At 39.0% G+C, this 16,741-nt stretch overlaps 1 protein-coding gene across 4 annotated transcripts in view; it reads left to right on the forward strand.

The window, feature by feature from the left end:
• The window catches only part of sulf1 (sulfatase 1), a 270,913-nt gene that overhangs the window by 200,496 nt on the left and 53,676 nt on the right, over positions 1-16,741 (forward strand). For all 4 annotated transcript variants that reach the window (XM_052022968.1, XM_052022969.1, XM_052022967.1 and 1 more), the window contains 4 exons: positions 6,685-6,835; positions 6,998-7,173; positions 11,547-11,675; positions 12,895-12,951. In XM_052022968.1, coding sequence (XP_051878928.1) covers positions 6,685-6,835; positions 6,998-7,173; positions 11,547-11,675; positions 12,895-12,951 — 513 coding nt within the window. The remainder of the gene's footprint in view (positions 1-6,684; positions 6,836-6,997; positions 7,174-11,546; positions 11,676-12,894; positions 12,952-16,741) is intronic.

The following is a 16,741-nucleotide window of genomic DNA, read 5'->3' on the forward strand; positions in this document are numbered from 1 at the left end:
GGCATAATCTCTCATTTGATCACACTTTAATTATTGCTTGAGGTTTAAAAATTGGTAGAAAAAATCCTTACTTTTCTTTTACCATTGTCCCTCTCTTAATCCCACCTTTTCCTCTTGCTTATGTTAAATTAGCTATTTATACTTCCTTGTACAGAGTCTATGGCACAGACGTTTGATCAGAAAGCACAGTTTTTCTCAGCACAATGCAAAGAAAATTAAACACAGTAATTGTATCTGATTCCATCTCCTCCTCTGGCAGCACACTCCAGATATCAATTGCTCTTGGTGTTAAAAAAAAATTCTAACCCCTCTGGACCTCTTTAAAACATCTTCCTCTCACCTTAAACTTATGCCCTCTTGTTTTTGATACCTCTACCATTGGAAAAAGATTTTGACCATCGACACTATCCATGCCTTCTGTAATTTTATATACTTATTACAAGGCACTCCTCAGCTCCCTTCGCTCCAGGGAAAACAAGCCAAGAATATCCAATCTCTCCCCTTTACTAAGGTCCTCCAGTCCAGGCAACTTCCTGTAGTGTGGCAACCAGAACTGTATGGGATAATTGTGGCCTTAACAGTTTTTTTTGTAAAGTTACAGCATAATGTCACAATTCTTCTATTCTATGCACTGATTTATGAAGGCAAGCATGCCGAATGCCTTCTTCACCACCCTACCGACCTGTGTGGCCATTATGTTGCTAGCATAGGATTAAGCTGTCAATCCTGTTTAACTCTTAGTGAGCTGTTTCATCCCAAACTGATTGCAAATATTGGTATCGCGAATGTATGCCAGGATATAATTTCTTGTCAGAGTAGCATAACTGTTAGAATTGTTGGACATATTGTTACTTATGCTAAGTCTTACTGTCAACTTTTACTGCCTGATGATGGAGCAGAGAGGAAGCATAACTGGAGTCTGGGTGCTTAATGTTACCAGCCCAAAGGCTTTTGCCAAGTCTAGAGTCTCCAGACACCAAATGCCTGGGATCTTCATAAAGGTTGCCCTTGTGTGAGGTCAGTTTCTGGGACATCCTTCATTTTTTGATAATGTGTACAAAGGTGTGCACTCTTTCCATCTGAATGACCAGCATTACTGATGTTGAAACAGGCCTCATTATAAACAGTTCCAAAGTTTCCTGAAATTCTTGGCTGTGGGTTTTGTTAGATTTTGGGTGTTAGGTGTGTCAAGTCCTTGCGTTTAACACAGTTGTTGCATTATGTTAACTGTGATAATTGTGCTTTCCTTAAACAAAACACTTACAGTTCTACTCTCTGGTTTCTTGTGAGTCAAGTTATAAGAATATTTCTGATCTACTCACAATGCAGTCATCCACCATGTTGACAATGACCTCTGACCTGGAAACACTCGATAATTACAATTCTTGAAGTAACTCCTCTTTTTGTTTTAGCCATCTTTCCTGTCTTTGAAAATATCAAGTACCTTTTCTTCCTTTATTAAAATGTTGGTCTGCATGCTGTGACTGTCCTGGTATCATAAGGAGGGAGCTGGTCTTGAGCAGAAGCTGGTTGACTTTAAGACTGTGTTCCATCACTAAAGACTGGGGAACAGAAGTTACCTTATCCTTGATCATTGATTGTATTACTGTATGATACCACTGTAGTAGGCCGTATCTCAAATAATGATGAGTCGGAGTACAGGAAGGAGATAGAGAGCTTAGTGACATGGTGTCATGACAATAACCTTTCCCTCAATGTCAACAAAACAAAAGAGCTGGTCATTGACTTCAGGAAAGGGGGCGGTGTACATGCACCTGTCTACATCAATAGTATTGTGGTCGAGAGCGTTGAGAGCTTCAAGTTCCTAGGAGTGAATATCACCAATAGCCTGTCCTGGTCCAACCACGTAGACGCCACAACCAAGAAAGCTCACCAATGCCTCTACTTCCTCAGGAGGCTAAAGGAATTTGGTATGTGCCCTTTGACACTCACCAACTTTTATTGATGCACTATAGAAAGCATCCTATCTGGATGCATCACAGCTTGGTAAGGCAACTGTTCTGCCCAAGACTGCAAGAAACTGCAGAGGGTTGTGGATACAGCCCAGCGCGTCATGGAAACCAGCCTTCCCTCCATGGACTCTGTCTATACCTCTCGCTGCCTTGGTGAAGCAGCCAGCATAATCAAAGACCCCACCCACCCAGGTCATTCTCTCTTCTCTCCTCTCCCATCAGGCAAAAGATACAAAAGCCTGAAAGCACATACCACCAGGCTCAAGGACAGCTTCTATCCCACTGTGATTAGACTATTGAACGATTCCCTTATACAATGAGTTGGACTATTGACCTCACAATCTACCTTGTTGTGACCTTGCACCTTATTGTCTACCTGCACTGCACTTCCTCTGTATCTGTGACACTTTACTCTGTACTGTTATTGTTTCTACCTGTACTACCTCAATGCACTCTGTACTAACTCAATGTATCTGCACTGTGTAATGAATTGACCTGTATGTATGGTATGCAAAACAAGTTTTTCACTGTACCTCGGTATACAGTGTAAGTGTCAAAAACAAACCAATACCAATACTGTGCAGGTGCTTATGAACAAAGCAATTGCTAAGTGAATGAGAAAGGAATGAAGATTGTAAAAAAAAGCCTGTATCTACCTACTTCACGGCTCTTGCCTCAAGGCTCAGAATCTCTTTTGCTCTCTCTTTACAAGAAGAGTCAATGATCATGGACAAAGTAACTTCTGCTCCACGGGCTTCAATAATGAACCACATTCTTAAGTCAACTGGATTCTGCTCAAGAGCTGTTGCCTCCTTATAATCCTTGGGCATTCAGAGCAATGTGGAGACCAACATTTTAATAAAGGAAGAAAAGGTGCTTGATATTTCCAGGGATATGAAGATGGCTAAACAAAAAAAAAGCAATTAGCAGCACTGATTATTGTTCTTGTTGTAGTACTGGCAAGGACATACAAACTCCTTACAGACAGCGGCCAGAATTGAACCCAGGTCGCTGGTGCTGTAACAGCGTTGCGCTAACCGCTACACTACCGTGCCTGCTCTACTACAAACTGTTAACTCAAAGACGTCAAGTGTTGGGAAGGAGTTATATGAACTAATTTTCAGGTAACATACAGAATGGTGCAAACAATTTAACACAGTGTTAATGAGGGATTTCAATTATCCAAATTTAGACTGGTAAAGTAATGGTATAAAGAGCAAATAAAGGGATAATTCCAGAAATATATACAAGGAATATTTCTTGATCTGTGTGTTCCCAGACCAACAAGATGGACCATGTCTTGGTGGGAGAAGACCTAAGGAACATTAGAATAGTTATAGAAAGGACAATGAAAAATCAGACATGAAACCATTGAAATGGATGAAAGCTGATTTTAGTGAACACAAATAAATCTGGAGCAGATGGATTTGAATCAAATTGGCAAATGAAACATTAATGGGAATGGGGGGGTTGGTTTGAAAGAAGAGATACATAATAACAAAGTGGGGGTGTCAGGACATGTTGGTGGGGGAGCTGAGGGAAGGAAGAAGTCCAAAGCTGGAGCTCCCTGCATGATTAATGATAAACTAAAATAGAAAATAATTTGTTTTTGCTAAATGGCATGTTTGCGATTCACCAGAGAACCAAACAGAATGAAAAACAAAAGAAAAATTTTAAAAGCAGATAGGAGGGACAGATAATTTATGAGAATAGATTGGCTGCTAACCTAAAATTGAACTAAAAATTCTTTTACAAACATATACATAACAAGGTAATTGCCAGAGGAAGGTTTGGATCAATTGGAGATCAAAAATGAAATATTCTTGTGGAGCCAGAAAGACTAGCTGAGATACTAAGCGAGAATGTTGCATCCATCTTTACCAGAGACGAGAATTCTGCCAATGTAGCAATATCAATTCCAATAGCAGTTAGTGCAAAGCTCATTTAGCACATTAAGTAGAAAATTACATCGCACTGCTTTACAGCCAAACAGTATTTCCAATGATACATTAGCATGACATTACTTTCACATTGGGTTGGCTTATATAGTCTAATTGATTACCTGGGCAAAAAAGGAGAGTAAAAATACATTAAAATATAAAAGGAGTAACATATACAATTTCTCATAATTTCTTAGCTTCATAACAGCAATTACATCCTGACAGATTAATTACGTAGGCAATATTTACATATTAAAGTTTAAAAGTAATACTGCTGGTCAACATTTGGAATTAGATTTATTTTTCATTTTTATCTGTCAGTATACTTGAGCTTCATGAGTTCTAACTAGTTAGTGAGGAAAGGGCTGATGATTTTGTCTAATTTAATATGAGAAAAGAAAACCGCAATGCAGTATATCATCCATCATTTATCAACTAATCTTAACCACTTAAGGCTAATGGATTTATTCTGCCAACGGTGGAAGATGTTAGTTTGTAGTTTTCAAATGTATTTCTGATGGCAGCTCATTTTTTTAACCTGCTATTTAATGGATCTTGGCAGGCATGAATAACAAATGGTTGATACCGAAGATGTATGTGATGCTATTGTGAATTCCACAGTCTATTCTAGTGAAAGATACTCACACAGCAATGGATATTTACATTAAAATCTCCAGGGCTGGGAATCACATTCTATTTTACAGCATTTAAGAGAAGAAAATGTTAATAAAAATTAATTATCTTTCATGAGGGAAATGGATTTTACATTCCTGGTGGTTACACAACACATCATTAAAATGGTGCATTGAGATAACCATTTTCTCTGGATAACATCAGTTTGGTGTGTGGATTATCATCTTTATATCTTTACATTCCCTTCTATTTTGAAATCATTGATCTCCTGGGTTAATTGCCACTGTGTTCCATGACAGTTTCAAGACAGAGAGAGTATTTGCACAAGATTCCTTAAAGGAAAAATCCTTGCGATCAAAGGTTGGACTTAGGGGTAATATGACCTTATTTCATGTTTTTTAAACTGAAAAAGAGTAGCACTGCAGACTAAGCCTGTTGGCCTTAAAAAGGTACTTGCTACAAATTCTGGCATTTTCAGAGGGCTTAGATCTTATATAGCAATTAGATAAAACCCCCACCTATCAACTGCTGCATTAGTTCCAATTTGTTGAAAAGGAAATCTTAATCAATATTAAATTAACAATTAAAATGCAGGTGCAATGGAGCCTATTTTCTTTCCTATCTGAATATAATACAAGTGTTTTTAAAAAAAAAAGTACCTCAATTTGCCTGTTACTTAATTTTGAAATCAACATTCAAAGGTTACTTTGCACTATGTTATCCTGATTTATGCTTAGCAATTACAGCTATGTCCTTAACATTTTTTATTAATTCTTGCCAATTTTGTTTCATTTATGCATGACTGTTTTGGAAGCATTGTTTATTAGTATTGGCAATTGCTGTGATTTTAATCTCAAAATTTTGAAAGATGTGATTTGTGAAATAAAGTGAGTGTTAATTAGTTCTAGTCCATGATCACCAGCCTTGTTTTAGACATGGCTATTTGCTGTTATACTTGTCGTATATACTGGTTACCTGTCAAAAATATTTTTGAACACTATCAAAAGGAATCTATCACATTCCAACAAAATGAGGCCTGCTATCCAATTTTCCCTAAATTACTTCTAACTTTCTTTTGTGTATTTTGTTGTTAGCTTGGGTTTTTCAGGGTGATCAGTCCTCTTCTTTTATGTAATTTCTTTCCCTCATTGTTCAACCTCCCCTTTCTTTTGCTGGAATTTTGACATAGTATTCATCAGCCATTTCAGAATGCTCAGTCTTCAGCTTCTTATTACACTAATTTACTTAGAATGAAAAAAAGGCTTTTGATCGAGGTTCCTAAGACTATGTGTCTTTATTTGTCATCATGCCTTTTATGGAACTCCTTGATTGAGTCTGATTTCTCTAAGAAGTCAACAACTCCATTATCATTGTATCCTAGGATAACTAGGACAGTTGATGATGAATGCAATGACCTGGATCTTTTTTCATCTAGCAGTTCTTAAGTTCCCATGCATCTTCCAATATAATAAAAAGAATCTCATTCCCTTCAATTCTTCAGAGATCACCACTTAGATAAAATATTTTTCTTAAACCTTTGAAAAAATTTACATAGCCGTTGTAATAATAGAAATCCAAGTAAATAGCATGATGATGCATTTTAAGGGAATTAAAATTAATATACCATATAGTTAAAACAATCAAGAAATGATTAAACAAATATTTTCATGAAAATAGAATGCATGAAATCTCGATGTAATTTGTGCTGTGGGAATGAAATTATGTGTTCATTGTCGCATTATTTAGAAAGTAATCACTGTTCAGAATAGAGCTCCACCATGTCATTGATGAGCAGTGTACATTAATGATAATTACAGGTGGCAGACTATATTAAGGTTTATCATTGCAACGCCTGAAGAGATTTTAGTTCTGCTGTACTCATCTTGGAGAATGGAATAAAAACAAACTGCTGTGCAACGCACTTGCACCTGCTGAAATACTCCAAGTAGATTTCTCAGAGAGAGAACTGATCCACTACCATATCATGGATCAGAATACCGACATGTCAATATTGTGCTCACTTTTCCTTACCAGCATTTAGAATAAGAGACAAGACTGTGTTTGAATTTAGACAGAAATTGGCAAATGGGAAATAAATCAAGCATTGTCTTGAACCTTTTTTGTATTGTTGTCTCCAGTACACCTAGCTACAACTATGCTCCAAATATGGACAAGCATTGGATCATGCAATTCACAGGGGCAATGAGGCCCATCCATATGGAGTTCACCAACATTCTTCAGAGAAAGCGACTGCAGACACTTATGTCAGTGGATGACTCTGTAAACAAGGTAAGGGTCATGACTGAATCATTTAATGGCCATGGGAGTTAATGGTTTCCCAGAAGCACTTCAAAGAAAATGCTGTAGAGTGACATTTTTTTATTGTAATATTTTCCTTTCTATTTTACAATGAGTCAGAATTATACTAAGACAACCTGCACTATGATTTAGATATTCCAGATGCTTGCAGAGACTGGGGAACTGGAGAACACCTACGTCATCTACACTGCAGATCACGGTTACCACATTGGCCAATTTGGACTGGTAAAGGGAAAATCAATGCCATATGACTTTGATATCCGGGTTCCTTTCTTTGTTCGTGGACCAAATGTGGAACCAGGGTCAATGTAAGGGATTATTTCTAGAATTTTCAAGTTTACTGGGAGTAGTTGAGAATGACAATTTATATTGTTTATGTATATGCAGCCCATTAACTAACACTTTGTAATTTTAATAGGTGAAAATTAGACATAGCATTGTTTGTGATACAACTGCACCACTGCATAACGATAGTGGCTGACAAATTTATTGGAAATGTGACTCAACATCCTCAAATGACAAACCTGATGGTACAAAATGCACTTGTGAGGAAACCTTGAACAAAGGAACTATTACTTAAAAATAACACAGCCCCCTGAAAGTAAGATACTACCGACCTATGGTATCAACTTCCACGAAAATATATTCCCAGCTATTTTACGGCCAGTTACATGATTCACAAACTTAGAAGTACATTCAATAGGTAAATTCGGCAAAATGTTAGTGAATAGTGCAAGAGATAACGCTGATGTGTAATCACCTGCTAAGCACAATAACTCACAAAGTTTAACAAGATGTCGAAGGGTAATCTGTCCTTGTGGATCTGCACTCCATAAAAGCCAGAACCCCCATTCAAGGAGAGAAAACTGGAAAAATTGACACCAGGGAACAGAATATATATGATCAAATTACCAAGAAACTATTGTCAAGCAGTGCTATTCTACTTTAATTTGAATTCAAAAAGTACCAAGATGAGATACATGTACAGCATGGGATATGAATTGAATGAATAATCTAATTGCAGCAAACTCTGGAATATGAATGAATGAAAAGATAGCAAAGCATTCAGTAAAGCATTGCTTTATAGCAACCTCATAATCAGAAAATAGAATCAGTAATGACTTGGCAGTGCCCTCATGGGAGCCTATCATTTAGGCCAGAATTTTGATTTCCTGCTGGTAAAATGTAGTCATGTAAAATGTAACAGATACACTATTGATTATTGATTCAGTAGAAGAAAATGTCACAAGAGAACCATTTGCAGTTTATTTATAAAAATCAGGATGTTTTAAAAACTGGAGCAGTAAAATTTCCATCTCTACCTGCATGCCATAATTTTGGATTTGGCAGTTAATTTAGTGCAAACGTGTGTCATTTGGGTCTACCATCACTACTTGTAAGTACCAAACAAAATTCTTCATCCTGTTGGGAGATGCAATGGAGTGGAATAAAATGGAGTGTGATGCAGTTCAAGGAGAAGGCAATCTTATACAGAAACTTTCAACGGGGATAAATTTAGAAAACATTTTTATTCCTCATTTATGAAACCTTTGTGCCAAGGTTTAATGTAGTTTTGTGGTCCTGTCACAAACCAGCCTGGGAGTTTCCTTTTGATTAATATTTGAGCTCACTTCTGTCCCTTCTGCTCAATGTCACGACTGTCACTGTGGAATGATTTATTGAGAGCTAAAAGTCCTTCGGTAACTTGTCCAATGGGTCATTTGTTATTTGTTAACCTAGCTAGTATCAGCAGTCTCTTCAGTCATGTCTGTTGTGTCCAAGCCAAATCTCCAACATGCCCCCAAGTCCTCATCATCAACAATAGGCTCATACCAGTCATAAGTCCATTCCAACTCCAGGATACCCACACAATTGCAATGAACCAGCTGAGATCAGTTTTATACTGCTTCCTCCATCAACATAACTAGGATTTGAACTGATAATTGTAAGGGAGTAGTTACATTTTGGAGAACATGAAGTGGATAAAGAGTAATAGAATCTAAAATAGTGCAAAGGAGAATTAAGGAAAAACCTTTCAGCAAATGAAAGCAAGTAAAGAGGCTAGTGAGGAAGACAATACAAAAAGTTAAAGGAAAGGAGGCACTGGGAATATGAATATGGTTATAATTGACACAAATCAAGAGGGCAATGATTTCGAAGTCTTGCCAGAATCTTCAGTGAAACTGGATAAAGAATAGTCACAGAAGGGCAGAGATGGAAAAAGATAGGAAAAGTGGTCAATAAAGACATGGCTTCAGCCACTGAAATGACCATTGAAAGGGCAAACAGTGAGAAACAATTTCTACAAAGGGGGAAATGGAAATTAGGGAGCATCTTACCAGAGGCACCAAGAGGGAATTTAGTAAGGTACTTTTCCATAGATTTATTAGAGAATGGACAGTGAAGTAGAGATGATCCTTCCCCCAGGGAGTGCTCAGTTCCCCCAGTGCAGAAGTTAGGAAGGTTGGAATTGGAATTGGTTTACCAAGGTACAGTGAAAAACCTGTCTAGCATACCGTTCGTACAGATCAATTCATTACACAGTGCATTGAGGTAGTACAAGATAAAACAATATAGGATGCAGAGTAAAGTGTCACAGCTACAAAGAAAGTGCAGTACAGGTAGACAATAAGGTGTAAGGTCATAACGAGGTAGATTGTGAGGTCAAGAGTCCATTTTATCGTACTAGGGAACCGTTCAATAGTCTTATAACAGCGGGACAGAAGCTGTCCTTGAGCCTGGTGGTATGTGCTTTCAGGGTTTTGTATCTTTTGCGTGATGGGAGGGGGAGAAGAGAGAATGTCCCAAGTGGGTGGGGTGTTTGATTATGTTGGCTGCTTTACCGAGGCAGTGAGAAGTATAGACAGAGTCCATGGAGTGGAGGCTGGTTTCCGTGATGTGCTGAGCTACATCCATGACTCTCTGCAGTTTCTTGCAGTCTCAGGCAGAGCAGTTGCCATACCAAGCCATGATGCATTCAGATAGGATGCTTTCTATGGTGCATCGATAAAAGTTGGTGAGTGTCAAGGGGGACATGCCAAATTTTTTTAGCTTCCTGAGGAAGTAGAGGCACTGACGAGCTTTCTTGGCCATGCCCTCTATGTGGTTGGACAGAGACAGGCTATTGGTGATGTTCACTCCCAGGAACTTGAAGCTCTCAACCCTCTCGACTTCAGTAGCATTGATGTAGATAGGTGCATTTGCACCGTCCCCCTTCCTGAAGTCAATGACTTTAGTTTTGCTGACATTGAGGGAAAGGTTGTTGTCATGACACCATGTCACTAAGCTCTCTATCTCCTTCCTGTAGATGATAGGAAAACCAGATCTATCCAGGGCTTTCCCAGACCCTCTCTGCCTATCCCTGCAAGAATGATGAGCTTAATGAAACAACATTGATGAGTGAGGGCTGGACATTCCTGGATTCCCAGCCTATTCTTTGATTTGTGTTTTACTGGCCGTTTCCCAGAGGTTGACCATCCTGCTGATTGGAGGATTCAGATGAACACACAAACACAGTAAAATAGAAGCAGAAGCAGGTCACCAAGCCCCTCAAGCCTGCCTTCCATTCAATATAATCACGGCTGATCTAGCCCTGAATGGCCTCAACTCCACTTCTGTGTCAGTTCCTCATAACCCTCAATTCCTCAATTTGTCAAATATATATCTATCGCCACCTTACATATGTCTAATCATCTGGAAAGAGATTCACCACCCTCTGATAGAAGAAAATTTCTACACACCTCAGTTTTAAAGGACAAGCCCCTTACTTCGTTGCTCTGTTGCCTTGTTTATGGCTCTCTCATTAGTGGAAACAACCAAGCTTCTACCCTGTCAAGCCCCCTGAAGAGCTGAAATGTTTGAATAAAGTCATCCCTCATTCTTCTAAGCTCCAAGCCACACAGACCCAAACTGTCTGGCTTCTCTTGATAGGGCAGCTCCCTTATCCTAGGAATTAGCCCGGTTAATCTTGTTTGGACTGCCTCCAATGCTATTATATCCTTTTTTAGGTAAAGGTACCAAAACTGTGCACAGTATTCCAGGTGTGGCCTCACTAATACCTGTATGACTTGTACAAAACCCTTTGTGAAACTCCAACCCCTTAACAATAAAGGCCAAAATGCTGTTTTCTTCTTAACTACTTGTTGGACCTGTTTGACTTCTTAACCAGTTGGACCTTCACTGCAATAAATGTAGTGCCTCACAAAAGTTTAATGTGACAGGTCTGCAGCCACCTCAAATTTCTTGAGTCCTATTGCTGGCACTAATCCCAGATGAGGGGCAGATGCAGGTTGTCTCTGATCCTGGGACAGGAAAATCCAACAAGCCCAAGCTGCACAAGAGCATGGCTCTCTCTCAGTGAAAGGGTGAGTGGAGTCCAGAAGGAAGCCTACTTATAAGAACTTCTTTGAAAGGGAAATTTAACTACAGAAAGTTGCTTCAGCTGGAGAACATATACATGAGGACCCTTTAACCTATAAATTGTTCTATTTGGAATGAAGCTTATTAAATTTTTTTAAAAATGCAACTGTTTTGACAGTTTTTGTAGCCTCATCTTTACTGAGCTCATTTGGAGCTTCATTCTTTACTTTAAAACTGAAGTACAAGATACAGTGCACAGGTGTTTAGAGAAATTGCTTAGTTTGCTGCATGTCTTTAATTGTGGTTGTGCTTACTTCAACAGCATTCCTCAGCTAGTTCTGAATATTGACCTTGCTCCCACCATCCTGGATATCGCCGGCCTCGATATTCCAGCAGATATGGATGGCAAATCTATCCTGAAATTACTGGAGCCTGAAAAACCAGGAAATAGGTGAGCTGAGACAACTGAACCCTAGACTTAGACAAACATTGCATTAAATGGAAGTGAGAGAGACATAATGAGAAATAGAGCCAGAGTCAGAAGGACCCAGTAAATGAAAATAAAAACTGCAAATACTGGAAAAACTCAGCAGGTTAGGCAGCATCTGCAGAAAGAGAAACATAATCTTTTGGATCAAAGACTCTTCAGAACTGAGAAAGAGAGTTTTAAGTTGCAGAGAGGGTGCGGGAAGGATGGATAGGACAAAGGGACTAACTCTGAGAGGTGAGGCCAAGGTTACACAGTGATATCTGGTTAATATGATAATCAGGGCAGTTAGAGTGAGAGAACATTCCTTTGTGTTCTCTCTTTCTTTCTCCATGGCACTGGAAAGTTAAGTCAAGAACTTGCTCCTATTAGGACCCATTTTTTACGTGCAAGTCAGCAAGTTGGAGTGGGCTCCTCTGGGTATATTTCACACTGGTGAGGTTGCCACTTCCCACCATCATTTGCATCATAAAGATATCAGCACATGTGCAATGCTCACTTCTGCCTTAACGACAGAAGTTGGAGCAAGAATGTGTAGATTTCGAAGGTTTTCAAAACTTGCAATAAAACCGAGAGGGCAAACCTTGCCACAAGCCAACAGCAATATGCAAATTAATGGGGCCCTGATGGAAAATTGATGTCTTGTATACAAGCTTTGCCATATTAGTTTCTTTGTGCTGAACTTTTGACCAGTGACAAAGATTGCAGCATCACTGTACTCTGTGTACAGTGCAAGATGCTACTATTGCTAGTCCCCTTATGATCTGATGCAGCACAATGTCATGGTGGCCCATTGGGTCAGACCAACACTCAGTCATATGTCTTCTCCCATCGACACTCCACTCCCATTTTTTTCACACTTCCACGATAGCCTTTGAGTTACTGTACAGAGGTTACCATGGTGAGTGTACTTTTAAGAATCCAGATTGCTTTTGAATGGTCAGTATGAGAATGACATGGCAACTCCAAGCTCTGTAGGCAGCCACCAACAATAAGCAGTCAAAGTTTTAACAAATGAATAAAGGGTGAAAATCACAAATTATTTTCTTCTGGGAGCTTTGCCAGTTTTGCAGATTTTTGAGTCACCTGATTGGGTTCAAGCGCTACAAGCAGCACCCATTCAGCACTGGAAAAAAGTATGAAATGCTATTTGTAGACCTAACATCCAGTATATCTTTTCCAGATTCCGTTCAAATAAAAGGGCCAGAATCTGGCGTGACACATTCCTCATTGAGAGAGGGTAAGTTACTCTGCATCAAGAATTTAACACGATGTATTCTGCATGTTTTAAAGAAATACCTGCTCAGAGACATCATGTTTCTTGATGACAAGAGAAGGTTTTTCACAAAAATCTAAACTCTTTGATGATTTTATGACTTTTCGTTGTAATAAGGCTGGTAGTTATGATATTCTTCAGTAACACACTGATGTGAATATAAGAATGTCATGGAATTGACTCTACCCAGGGAATAGAACCCCCCCAGGTTTTGTTAATCTGCAGTTGTCCTATCTCTAGATAGTTATGTACCCACATCAATGTAACTTCCTTGAGAGGAAAACTAATTACTGAATTTTGGAATTTATTGATATTGCAGATAAGTTATTAAGAAATTCTAAAACTTTAAATCAAAGAAACCACATCAGCAAGGAAATTGCGTCAAGACTTTCTTCTAACAGCAGGCATATATTATGACATGTTATTGAGGTGGACCCGAAGCACATATACCACCAATGGTATACCCATGGATTTCTGGATGTAAACTGGAGAAACCAGCTTGTCTCATGAGAAAGGGTTTGGAGATTGTGCCCAGACACCTCAGAAGTGAGAATGGGTTGCCATTTTAAGTGTTTTCTTGCCAAGGTGTAGATAACGTGGTTGAAAAAACATATGGGATGCTGGCTTTCGTTAACTGGGAAATTGAATACAGAACAGGGAGGTTATGCTCCAACCTTATAAAACATTGGACAGACCTCAGCTGAAGTACTGTGTGCAGTTCTGGTTACCACACTATAGGAAAGATTTGAAGGTGCTCGAGAGGATGTAGAGGAGATTCACCAGGATGTTGCCTGGAATTTTTTGAGTAAAATAGTTTCAGGTAAAACAACATCTAATAACTGGGAGTCTTCTAAAAGGGAGATAGAGCTCAGGGCCAACATGTTCCTATGAGGGTGAAATGCAAGGGTGGCAAGATTAGGGAACCGTGGATGAAAAGGAATGCTGAGGAGATGATTAAGATAAAAAGAGGAAGTATACGACAGGTATAGGCAACTGAAAATAGCAAAGTCCCATGAGGAATGTAGAGAGTGAGGACAGTACTTACAAAGGAAATTAGGAAGGCCAAAAGGGGTTATGAACTATCATTAGCAGACGAGATTAAGATGCATCCTAAGGAATTCTACAATATACTAAGAGGAAGAGAGAACAAAGGAAAGAATAGACTTCCTTAGGGACCATTGGGTCAGTCTGTGTGGGGGATGTTGGCAGTGTCCTAGATGAATATTTCTCATCTGTGTTCACAAGGAGAAGGGTATGGTAGAAGGAGAGTCCAGGGTGAGGAACAGTGATGTTCTGCAGCATGTTAGCATGTTTTGGGATGCATAACCATGGACAGATCCCCAAGGCCTGATGAGATGTATCCCAGGCTGCTTTTGAAGACAAGAGAGGAGATTTCCGGGGTCCTAATGAATATTTTTGTATCTTTGTTGGCCACAGATGAAGCACCAGATGACTGGAGGGTAGCAAACATTGTTCCTTTATCCACAAACTGTAGTAGTGATAAGCCTGAGAGCCACAGGCCAGTGAGTCTTACATCAGTGGTAGGGAATTTGTTGGAAAATTGTAAGGGACAAGATTTATCTTCACTTGGAAAGGAAGGGATTGATTAAGGATTGTCAGCATGGCTTTGTTTGTGGGAAATCCTGCCTTACAAATTTAACTGAATTTTTTGAGGAGGTAACAAAGCACATTGATGAGGGACTGCGGTAGATATTGTCTACATAAACTTTAGTAAGCCCAGTAACTAGGTCTTGCATGATAGGCTGGTCCAGAAGGTTAGAGCCCATGGGATCCAGGAAGTGGCTGACAAATTGGATCCAGAATTGGTGTGGTAATAGAAGGAGAGGATGATGGTGGAGGGTCACTTCCTTGATCGGAAGTTTGCGACAAACTGTACCACAAGGATTGGTGTTGGGATCCTTGATGTTTCTGATTGTACAATAATGATTTTGATGTAAATGATGAGGTATGATAAGTAAGTTAGTGGTGTTGCAGAAATGAGGAAAGTTATCTCAGGCTACAGCATGATGTGGATCAGCTGACAAGTTGGCGGTGTAACGACAAATGGAATTTAATTCTGACAAATGCAAGGATTGGCTGTGGCATACTATATGAGAACTGGAACATCATGTTACAGTTTTTTAAAACAGTAGTTTTGCCACACCTGAAATACAGTGTGCGGTTCCAGTCTCTAGGAAGGATGCGATTGCACTAGAAAAGTGAAAGAGAAACTTCACCAGGATTTTTCCTGGATTGAAGCATTACAGGTATAAGGACAGACTGGAAAGGCTGGGAATTTTTTTCCCTGGAGCAGATGAGGCTGTGGGGTGAGGTACCTAAGGTATGTAAAATTATGAGGGGTATAGATAGGGTAGATAGTGAGTAAAAAGCTTTTTCCCATGGTGGGGATGTCTAAACCAAGAAGACATAGGTTAAGGTGAGAGGTAAGAAGTTTGGAGGGGAAATGAGGGGAAATCTGTTTCACAAAGAGTCTGGAACACACTGCCTGAAGAGATGTGGAGGCAGATACCCTCACGGCATTTAAGAAGCATCTTGACAAGTACTTGAATTGCCAAGGCATAGAAGGCTATGGACCTAATGCAGGTTAGTGGAATAGTATAGCAATGGTGGCATGCACATGCTGGGCTGAAGAGCCTGTTTCTGTGCTGTTTGACTCTACAGTTCTCTTTTGATTTGATTTCTGATTCTTTGTGACTCTGTGATTCTCTTTTGATTTGATTTGAATATGATTTCTCTTTTGAAAATCTATATTAACTATATCGTTCTACAAAGAAAAATAGATTTGAGTATTTTTTCCTTCATTTGCTGTCAGGCTAACTAGTCTGTAGTTTCCCATATTCACTCTCCCTCCTTTTTTAAATAGTGATATGATATTTGCTGCAAGCTGTGAGTACCATTCTGGAATCTCTGGAATTTTGGAATGTGGATAGTGAGAACTCCTGCTTCCCTTATCTCCATAGGCACCTCTTTCAAGACTTCAGTATGCAAGTCCTCGGGGCCTGGGGATTTATCAGCTTTCAGTCCCATTAATTTCTCCAGCACTTGTTTTCTTGCCAATGCTGATTTCTTTCATCTCCTCATTAATTCTAGATCTTTTGTTCTGCACTATTTAAGGGAGTTCTCTGCATCTTCCATGAGCGACTGACTCAAAATATGCATTTCCTAATTCACCGATACAACATCTATTTCAGACTGTGAGGGATCCACATGAACTATTGTTGATCTTTCCCTTTTTGTATAATCCACAGAAGGTCTACCAATTACTCTATTATTCTGCTTTCCCTTTCCTTATTTAAGTTTTGGTCTTCCTTTGCTGAATGCTGAAATGTTCTGAATCCTCTTACTTACTGTTCTCTTTGGCAACATTATGAGCCATTTTGTTGGATCTAATACCGTGCTTAACTTCTCTTGTTAGCCACATATAGCCCATTTTATCTGTTGTGTTTTGAGCCTGAATAAGATTACATATTTTCTTGTAAATGATGTATTAATTTTTTAAAATGCCACTGCTCATTTACTTTCATACCTTTCAATGTATTTTCCCAATCTACCATACCCAAGCTACTCATCTTTATGATGAAAGAAAGTACTTTCCTTTGCTTAGATTTAAGACCCTTTCAGAATAAACTAAATCACTTTCAGTATTGAGGGAACAGTGATTATAATGTGATTGTGTTTTGTGCAAAGATCCCTAAGCTCCCAGTTTGTTAATCAATTCTTTCTCAATGCAAAA

Source organism: Pristis pectinata, chromosome 9, assembly GCF_009764475.1.
Source record: "Pristis pectinata isolate sPriPec2 chromosome 9, sPriPec2.1.pri, whole genome shotgun sequence".
Classification (NCBI taxonomy): Eukaryota; Metazoa; Chordata; class Chondrichthyes; order Rhinopristiformes; family Pristidae; genus Pristis; species Pristis pectinata.